The 11,309-nt window shown below is 33.3% G+C and overlaps 1 protein-coding gene across 1 annotated transcript in view; it reads right to left on the bottom strand.

The window, feature by feature from the left end:
* Positions 1-11,309, bottom strand: part of LOC105149261 (uncharacterized) — a 433,940-nt gene that overhangs the window by 278,167 nt on the left and 144,464 nt on the right. Inside the window, exon 3 of the mRNA XM_087409169.1 lies at positions 931-1,020. Within this exon, the coding sequence (XP_087265295.1) occupies positions 931-1,020 (90 nt within the window). The remainder of the gene's footprint in view (positions 1-930; positions 1,021-11,309) is intronic.

Raw genomic sequence — 11,309 nt, forward strand, 5'->3', positions numbered from 1 at the left:
ATACGTGCATCGTCCGACCGAGGCGAGATTTTATCGGCATGAAGAATCGCGCGGAAATTTTAATGTCCGTTAAGAGCAACGACACCTGATCGCGCGAGGATGACGTACCTTGCGGGTAACTGTACGCGAATGTCTCTGTTATCGGACGTATCTGCCATACGGCGTGACGTATCGAGAAGAAATTCTTAATTAATCGTCAGCAAGTTGTTTCGAATATAAAGTCTGGATCGATCAGATTAGCATTGCTAAAAATATATACTAAAAAAAATGAACATATCCAAAAAGAAAGTTAACGTTAAATATTTAAAATTTTAGCTAGATATAAATCTGAAAATTAATTCGTTAAACCATCGAAATAATTATATCATACACTATATATTATATCATATTATATTATAAATATAAAATCTTAAAAAAATATATAAAACAATATTATGTAATATGTAGGACTGATTGATGTATAAACAGAATTTTCTGGTTCGTTCATTTTTAACCAGAAATTTTTCTCGGAATATTACAATTATTTTGATGGCCCGACAAAATTGTTTTTAAATACATTAATTAAATTTTGAAATACTTAGTAAGATCATTCTCTTAGAATAATTATACAATTTTTATGTAATTTTTATGATGCTATATTAATTGATAATCTTTTAATAAATACCGTACATGTATCTGTATCAAAGTATAATATGTCAATACAAAACAAATAATTTTTTTTAAATAATAACGTTAGGAAAAAAATAAAAGAATTGACAGAACGCAGCGGATATAAATGCATAAATGTTACGATGCCTAAATATTACAACATTAAATAGAACAAATTGGCATCTGCTGATATGTTGTCTCTAAAAAACAAATGTGTCTAGTTTCGACGTTAATTTCAGGAACATCAAAACTGAATTCAGGGTAAAAGTGACTTTGACTTACCTCCCTAGACGTCGGTGCCCCCAGGACGCAGGGGCTGTCCGGGCGGCGGGGCGCACTGGCCCACCGCTTGCTCGAGAGCTCGCTCTCCTCCTGAAACAATAAACGCGACCTGTAATTAGACAAGATGAAGGTAAAGGTGATAGGCGGCGGGGTCTGATGAGCGCTATTATAGCAATCGTAATGGCCGCCTGGAAACAAAATTGCTCTTTGCAGAAAATTAGCGAGATAGAAAGGGCTTGAAAAGGGTGAAGGCGAAATAGTCGCAACATAGGTCGTGAATAGTAGTTCTAAACACTACACGTCACGAAAAGACCGTGTTGCAATTTATTTAATGTCTCATCAAAAATAATAGATCTATTGTAAGAATAATAAGCAACGAAAAAGAGAATCATCTTGAAAATGTATAAAAATTAAAGATTTTCATATTTATTTCATTGTTTGGTTGTTCTGCACATTTCTTTTGTCCCAAAAACTAGGAATATCAAGTACATTTATATTATAACATTTATGTACAATTTTTTAAATACATAACCTTACAAATACTTTTTAAAGATATTAAAATATACTTAAAATATACTTTTTAAAGTATATAAAAAATTAATGATAATTTTTAATAGGTTTTTTTTCTTAATAATTTTTGTATATTTATTAAAGAGAAAAATTAATCCAAAATACGAAGACCCATCGTGTGTAGTAAAGAGCCGGAAAATCATCATGTGTATTAAGAGTTAAAATCGAAAGGATCCAGACGTGCATGTTTGATTTTCTTTTAAACGCACTACATGGCAAATAATAATCACAGATCACGTAATCATGCCGCCGACGATGATTACCATATGTGTAACTTTAAACAAGTATGATACGATGTATAAGAGAGCGAATGTTGGTTTCATTTCAACGTGTTCTTTATGAATGAAGTATAATATATATATATATATATATATATATATATATATATATATATATATATATATAGCAACCGCAAATTTACGCACGCTTTCGCTCGTCAATCGACGCGAACCACAAATCGACTCTCATTGCAATTACATCCACCATCGAATATCATGATGATCAAGACTCGTTAATACTCTCGCGTCCGTCTTGTCTTTAATTTCGACTTCCTTGAATGGAAACTGTATACCAGGTGCGACGACACGATACTTATTAACGGTAAATGTATTGCAAGATATAAATCAATTGTCAAATTAACAATCATTTCTCACAATAAATGCGTAATAAAATATTTCTTGTTTCTCCAGAACACTATTTAGCATTAATATAAAGAAAGTGGCTAGTTATTTTTTATATGGAATTGAAATACCACAATAATTAATGAAAAATGTCATAATATAAATAATAGTAATTAAGGTTATAAATTAGTTATATTCATAAAAATAAAAGTAAAAAAGAATATACCTTTAAATAAAATCGTTGTAATAAAGTACATAATTGAAAGACTAATAGAAATGAAGAATAATGTTTTAGAATGTTTAGAACTTGGAACGATATCTCTTCTCTCACATATAGACAAATCACTGTAATATATAATTTAGAATAGTGTTCTGTGACACGATTAAAGGCTTGCAGGCTTTGCGGCACGAAATGGCAGGACAACACTAATGGATCAATTATCATCAGAGTCATTCGGAACAAAATAGAGATTCTATAATTGTAAGAGAGAGAATCCTTTATCTTCTTCTCTCGAATTTACCACACAGCGTGTCAGAATAATTAAAATTATATTTCACAACACGAATTCTCATTGACTTGTTTTAGAGGGTTGATTAATTGAGACCAAATTTCAATAAGTATTCCATTATACTGAATTAGGGTAGAACTTCAGTATATACGTCATACCTATCAAAAACTTAATTTATTAAGTATTATTTATTATGTATAAAGTAAACGAATTATGTCAGTAAAAACTTTGTACTGTCTACTATTATGAAAAAAATATTAGAAATCTGCAATATTATATTTCGTATTAAAAAATGAACTTTTTTAAACCCTTGCATTTTTGCGTATATCCCATAGGGGTGGGATATGTGGCTACTCATAGGGGGAGGGAGGGGGTATGTACGGCTCATGAAAAATGACACAATAACTTATAAAATGCGTTTATAAAGTTTTATTAAGGAATAAGAAATAATAAATATGTATATAAAGTAATAAATAATAATTACAATCTTCCCACATGTATTACAAGTATCATGACATGAAATATATATTTCATGTAATGCGTTTATTGCATTTAGTGCACTGAATTCAATCTGCGCACTTTGAATGCTTTGGGCATAAATTCCGCCTGCTAAAAATTCCGTGTATCCCAAACAAGTAGGATATACAAGACAACAAATTAAACAAAGAATACAAGAGCAAAGTACTTGTATTTTGTTGTACAACATGCTTTATTATTCCTCTACACTCATGTATCACTAAATAATCACTAAGTCTTTTGCACGTCCTACAGTAATTATTTTATGTAGATTATAATTTATGGTGCTACTTAACAGAGTGATACATCGATTCAACTCACAATAATTTCATTAATATTAATAGTAAGAAACTGAAATTGTAACACTATACTAACATAACAGAAAGAGTAGTTGCGGGAAAATTACCCCAATTCCTTCTATTTTTTCTGACTTCTGCGGCGTAAATCCCAGCGCGGCGTATTTGCCCTATATAAGTTACCCTATATAAATTCAACATAGAATTTTGTACAAATTTTCAAAAGTGCTAAATTATAATAACAATCAAAAACTATAATTTGTATAAGTGTATAAAAAAATTAATTTTTGAAAGTGCTAAATCATAAAAAATATAATACTCAATCGAAAATATAACCAGTAGGTATATTAAAAATTAATTTTATACGAATTTTAAAAGTGCTGAATTTTGTAAACGTCGATTAAATAACTGTTGTGACAGAAAAGAATGGAATGTAGTTACGGAATGAATTTACTGGTTGAAATGACACGATGAAATTAATTCAAAACTGTAAAATGTTACTTTGTTTGTACATACCGAGTACATACGAGTTACGATAGTATCTGGCGCAATGGCGGTTGACAATCCGGCACGGTGTTTCATTTCACTATATTTACGTGAAGGCGACGGGCGTATTTCGGCGACCCGGCGCGGCGCGGTTATTAAAACGTTAAAACAATTACGGCTCGGCTCGTGACATACACGAGCCAAGGAAAAAGCATGGCAAAGAAAAGAGAGAGAGAGAGAGAGAGTTAGAGGCAGCGGCGAGGAATAATTGCGCCATCGTTTCTTGCCATCTCAACGTATGTACGACAAACTGCGACGACACCCGCGACGAGCGAAGGCGACGATGCATTATGGTGCCCTCGGCTGCATCGCTCGCTCTCGCGAAAGGCGAGACCACCCGCGTTCAATGCGACAATGAAACAATCACGAGATACAGTTTCGAATGGGTGATCGACGGTGGGAACATCGCGATCGCGTTATTCGCGTAGTTTTACGTCTTCGACTTTGACTTGCGCAATGTTTGGCACGTTAATTGGCTGCTTTTTCATGACGCGATCTACGAGAGTCTTTTACATTTCTTTTATAGTTTCTCAGTTAAGATCGAAATATGTATTAATTTTTGAAATAAATATTTTTTAACTTATTTATTATATTCTACTTTAAAAGATCTCTATACTATGAAATAGAAAAAGAAGTGATAGTAATCCTTTGAGTTAAATAATATTTTGTTATTTTTAACTTCACATCAAAATACAAATCAATCCATTTCTGTGATTGAATGGCTTAGTTTCAAAGTAAACATATATCAAGGATTTAGTTAATAATAAATTAAATTTTCAGTCCAATTAAATATATTTTCTTGAATTATTAGGTGTTGGAATTAATTCGTAGCGTTTTACAAGTGATGGGAAGTACTTTCATTAATGTATTTTTTAATGCTCATGTGAAATAAATAACATTCTTTCATTAAAAAACGCTACGAATTAATTCCAACACCTAATAAATTATTTAACTCAGTTGTAGGTAAATTAACGACATATTGAGTAAGAACAACATGGTGATCTATACAAATTATTAAAAATAACTCAAATTGTGTGTAATTTGATATTATGAATTTGATAGTTCAATTTCAAGAAATAATCTTCCACCCGTTTTCAAATTTGCTTCATAAAAATATTATTATTATTACTACATTGTACAGATTACATTTCTTATTGACAATTCAGCGCGCAACCATGCTAAATTTACGAGACTCCGTTCTTGCACAGGACAAATTAACTCGTTTCTTCGTCATAAACTTAGAGCTGCGTGATTTAGAAGCGTAGCTAAAGGAGCGAAAATGGATTGCGTACATACGTTATATCGCACAGCCACCGCAAAGTGCACCCACAAAACGCGTGAAGCGTCATTATCGTCTCCTTATTATTACATATTGCATTATTACAACGCACGTCGCGACAGACTCCGTATTACTTTCGCCGGATTTCTCCTATTTTCCGCAATACCGTGAGATTGCGTCGTGGAAATTGAAATTGGCGGCGCCTTTGGACATACCGAACGTATTGAAACGCGCACCGAATGCGCAAAAAAATAATCGGCACTGATCCAGATTCGAGAACGAAAGTTCACGACGGGGAAACGACGATTTATGCTTCCGCGATGATAACGAGAACGTGAGCAAAGCGATTCACGTCTCTCCCGACCCGGTACGATGACCCACAGTATACAATTTAATACGAGATCCAACATGCCACTTACACGGCACGTCCCATCGCTCGTATTACAATGTCGTTATTTGGATTTGCGTGGGTGCCACGTATAAACTCGCTGATAGAAACGTGAAACATAGCGAAGCTAGTTCCGCAGTTCTGCATCCAAAAAGGGATACGAGCTAAATGCATTCTCAGGGGCCTTACGTTCAGCACGTGGACGCGCGTTTCTGCGATGTACTTTATTTGAGACAGGTAACGATGGAAACGTTACGCCTAAGCCGTATATCTTGCTGATGATATAAACCTAATCTTGAAAATCTTATTAGAAAAGACACATTACATACTCTAAATTATACTCATACCTTACATAAACCTGGGAGAACGATTTCAGTTTAAATAAGATTTAGCTACACGTTATTTGAATTTAAATGAAAGGTTCAAAGAACGTAAATACTGTTTGCTTTTCTTATTTTTCATTATATACTCATCGTCAGAGAAAAAGACAATGGTAGCAACTATAAAGATGATAACTGTTCAATATGTACATTTAACGTATGTAAATGATTAGACTATGTCATACTCTATCAATTCTTTAAAATAGAATCTTATTTTGAAGAATGAAAATTGAGCCAGTCTTGAAAAAGAGTGATTCAATTTTCAATATTCAAATTGGTTGTTAGAATGTTAAAACTTTTTGTATTATTGCCATCAACGCTTAAACGTTCTAATTATTTTAATCCAACAACATTAGTTTCAAATCTGTATCCATAGCTAAATTTCTAGATACTTCAGCAAAACCGTTCCTGCATTATGTAAAGTCTATTATTTCATACGTGCGTTGATTAATAAGCAAAAGATTTCCTTCCCATACAGCAATTCAACTATTGCGTAGGATTCAATTTATCGTATTTGAGAATACAATTTATATGATCAACCCTTAGAATAAATGGTGGTTTTATTTATATTAAAGGTACGGACCTTCTGGACATATTTATATGATTTCGTGGCACGTATCCATGTCGCCCACGCCACTAAAACCGACTCTGAAATATTCGCCACGATAGGGCACGCGATTTACTTTTGCAGAGTTCCTCACTCTGCAACGATAAAAAGAGTCCTTAGTAACGGAAAGTACATTAAAAATCCGAAGTAAATCGCGACAATTTGCCCTATTTTAATGCAGTGCGATAGATAGAAGACTACAGTTGGGCAAACAAGAGTTCTTTCAAACGCTAAACGATTAGGACATTTTAATAAGACGAAAATAACACCGTTTACGTAAACGCAAACACCATCAGATCGGCAATTATGTGCAAATTAGATTGCATTTAAGAGTCATCGAAGAAACGGGGAAGAGGAATTTTTCACATTTAATCCTTCGGACCTGATTTTATTGGAATGATGTTAAACAAATTTTTTTGAAATTCAATTCAAGGTATTTCCTTTAACAAGTAATTCATTCTAAACAATTAATTTTTTTTTTAATTTTAACTATTCGATATATACATTATTATGCACATCAAATTTCAAATGTATCTAAATGATAGAATTAAATAATTTAAACGAATAATATTTTCAAATTTGATTTACATATAATGTGCACAGAATCTGAAAAGGTTAATTCTCTGCATGCAAAGCTTCCTTTAAATTTGATTTACTTAATTTAATTTATTTAATTTATTTAATATATATTTAATTTTATTTACACACTTAATTTGATTTGTATAAAAGTAAAATATTTCGAATTATAAAATATAAATTTTACTTAACAGCAGAATAAAACGTATTGAGAATTTCACAGTTCAATCCATTTTTACAATTATATTAAGCACACATATTTACATCAATTTTTATATGGCGGCTTTAATGTGCACCAGTATGCACTGAATGCATCCAATCGAATTCATTGTTACATTTCGATTTGCGAAGAGTGGACGAGAGTTACGCACTGCATATAACGCACATTGCGCTCGTACTGCGCCATTGTCGCCCGTTCCCACGTCTTCAGATTGCTAATATAATCGATTAGAACTTCGAAATCTCAAGCATTCTAGTACAAGTATTTTTAATGTCGAGCTTAATCCTTTTCGTGCGCGGTGTGTAAGTTACGCTAATCGAGCGCACCATAAATTATAACTTTCGGTCATAAAAGTGGAACTATGAAAGTGATTTGCAACTCGGTAAGAAGAGAGATATCTCTCCACCTCTGCCATCTGCTCGATTATGGTTTTCGCGCGAGTTGGATGAGAAGGAGGGCTCTTGAAATAACGCATAAAATCATCGAGAGTGCGAAACTTACGCACCTGTGAGCGAGTTCGTTTGCATCCCTTCTCTATTAACGCTCGGTAGCTCGGCTAAAGAGGTTTTACGTAACGTTAGATTATCCGCTAGATATATTAGCGGATTATTTATAAGTTCGTATCATTAACTGCTTTCGCGTTCAACCGCGTTTATGGCGCCGCGTCTGTACTTGCTACGATTGTAATTTACTTGAAAAGGCGAATCCGATTATATTAGTCAAATCAATCTCACATTGCAAAAAGTTAATTACACGCTTCGCTACAAAGATAAATTGTATTAATTTAGTAAACATTTAGCATTTCACGTAACAGTCAGATTGCGTAATGTACCTCTTTCATCATTTTTTTCATTAGTCTAATATGATTTTTTCATATATCAAATGTTACAGCACTGGAGTATTTAACTTGCACTGAAAGGATTTTGTCTTTTAAAAGTATTTAAAAATTATCTAGATACAGATCTGAAAATAATTTTGTTAGACCATAAAAATAATTAGGACGCTCAAAGATAATAAATGAGCAATACCGCAAAAGCTTTGATATTCTAGCTTAATATACAAAAATTCTTTTTAATTTTAACAGGCAAATATTTAAAAAATATGTAATTTTACAAAAAAAAAACATTCAAATAAAAGTTATATATAGAAGGGGAAGTTATTACCTTATAATTACATTATATGTCTCCTTTCGTACCATATAACTTTTATTTGGGACGTTTTCGGTAAAATTACATATTTTTCGAAATATTTGCCTGTTAAGATTAAAAATGAATTTTAATCATCTCGTATAATATATAAAATATAAAGTATAACCAGCTTGAACATCCTGCATAATTATTTTGATGGTGCAACAAAATTAATTTCATATTTGTTATACTCATGATGTCAGTAAACCGTCCTTTCTGTGTGATATACCTACTTATTATACACAAAACGATTGCGAAATCGTGGAGTTATATATGTCCGGTGTGACAATCGTAATTTTTCCACCGGCGCATTTGGCGAAACATTAATTACAGCTACGCTCACCACGCGCCACTGCAATTATATTGCGACGCGGATAGAAAGTTGGTCGCGAGTCCGATTGTGCACCAAATTACTTCTATTCGTCTCGCCGAGTGTAAACACGTAATTACATTAAAATCACATTAAAATACGTCTCGGGCGTTGCGAAATTAACAGTTATGACTCATAAGCGCCGTTTTAAGGTGGATACTTTCACACTCGAGTGCATACAAGACGCTGATCTTCGTTTAATTATTCCTTGTACATTAGACGGTATATATTTATGCGATGATGTTACTTTCTCCTATATTTTCCCTAAAAGTTCCTACACCATGGATAATAAATGTGCGGTATGTCGTTCAATTTCTCCAGGGAAAACAATCTTTTCTCTAATAAATAAATGGCTAAATCCGAACCGTAAAGATATAAAAAATATAAAACAATAAAAACAAAATAATAAAAGTAAATTGTAAAAAGTAAATATTTTTACTTTCATAGTTTCTATGTAATATAATATCAAACTTAATTTTGTTTTATAATTTTGTTATATAATGCTTAGCATCAATGCCATTAAATTTTGTAGGAATCTCAAGTATGATACATAATACTGTAAAGTTTCGACATTCTAGCAACCAGTTTGAACGTCCTACATAATTATTTTAAAAATCAACAAAATTATCTTCAGATTTGTATCTAGCTAAAATTTACTTCAACAGCAAAACCATTCTTTCCATATACGAGTCGGTAAAGAATGACGCTGGTGCCGAGATATTTCCTTAAAAGTAAATATAACGTATAAAATTACCGTAAAAATATGATTCACTAAAACGGGAGACACGATGAGAAAAAGAAAGCGGATGAAAAAGAGGCGGTGCACAAGAATTAAACCACGCCGTGTAAATTATGTAAATTATGAAAATGTATGCGAGCCACTTAAAACGTTAGGCGCACCTCGCACCTGCTTCCAAAGGCCTCTTGGCACGAAGTGCTGGGTCGCGATTTATAAGTATTGATACAAGAAGTTTCCCAGCGGGGCGGTTAGAGCAACTAAGAGATTTATATCCGGGTAATATCAAAGAAATGTGAAATGCGAAGGGGGCTACCGTGCGCCGAGTCATTCAATAAAGAGAAACAATGGAGCCTTGGTGATTTACGAGGGCATTACTAGCGACCCGCGTACACGTTTTATATCTACATATTAGAACAATATCCTCGATGTTACTAGACAAACGTTACCGCTATTCGCCTGCACGTTCTTCATATAGCGGGCAAGTTCGATTTCCAATCGATATTTCCAGTCGGTAATCGCGTGACTTAGTCGCCGGATTCTTATTTCTCAATTTCCATTTTAAACGTTTCACGTGTTGACAAAGTAAAATTAGCCAGAAGTTAACATTTCTATAGTTACTATTGCCTTGTAAAATGTTCAGAAAAGTACTGTTAGTTCCAAAAATTTACCATACGTCTTTAAACCTTTTTTCAATAAATATAAATTTTTCATTTTAATAACAACTTAATGTGAGACCATGTAATCTTTATAATAAATTATTATATCTTAGAAAAAGAATTATATTGAGAAAGTAATACACCGAAAAAAACATTCTAAATTTTCAAACAACTATTACTAAATGTACATATATTTATTTAATATAAAAACCACTGACTTGACATAACTATCGTTCTTTTATTTAGTAAATATTTATTTACTGTCATAGTAAACGTTTGTATTCAAAGAAATAGGTATCAAGATTTAGTAAATTTATTTTCGGTGTCTAAATAAATTGTAGAAACACGATCTTTATGTCATAAGTATAAGTTTGTGACATATATAATGCACAGTCATTAAAGATAAAAAAAAACGTGACGCACGATAATATTCCATTAATTTATGATTACGTGTGAGTACAGATCGCCCATAGGCGTTCGGGATCGCCAGGATTAAAAAGAGCCCAATTATGGGGAGCGATGTTGCAAATATTGTGATATCGCAATCGCGCGTTATATCAAACGGAACGGCTGCGAGGCGATTCGCAGGTGAAGGGGGAAAAATAAAATCAGGAGAGGGACGGAAGTGAGCCAGGACCTACCGTATAAATCATGAGGATACGGTTAACGCAATAAGGCGCACATAATGATGACATATATCATCGGACTAATAGTAGGCCCGCGATACGATCACGCTGGGAGAGGCGGGGGTCGAGAAACCACCAGCGAAACCCCCGACTGTGCGGGCGCGGCCGATCGTTTCGTATAGTTATAATCGACCGGGCCCCAGAATCTGCCGGATAATTGCATTCGTTAAAATAACTGTGGCCTGCGGACTGCGGCTGGATAATTGCATTCATTAAAACAGTGGCTGCCTCTCT

This window comes from Acromyrmex echinatior, chromosome 1 (assembly GCF_024713525.1).
Source record: "Acromyrmex echinatior isolate Ae372 chromosome 1, ASM2471352v2, whole genome shotgun sequence".
Lineage (NCBI taxonomy): Eukaryota > Metazoa > Arthropoda > Insecta > Hymenoptera > Formicidae > Acromyrmex > Acromyrmex echinatior.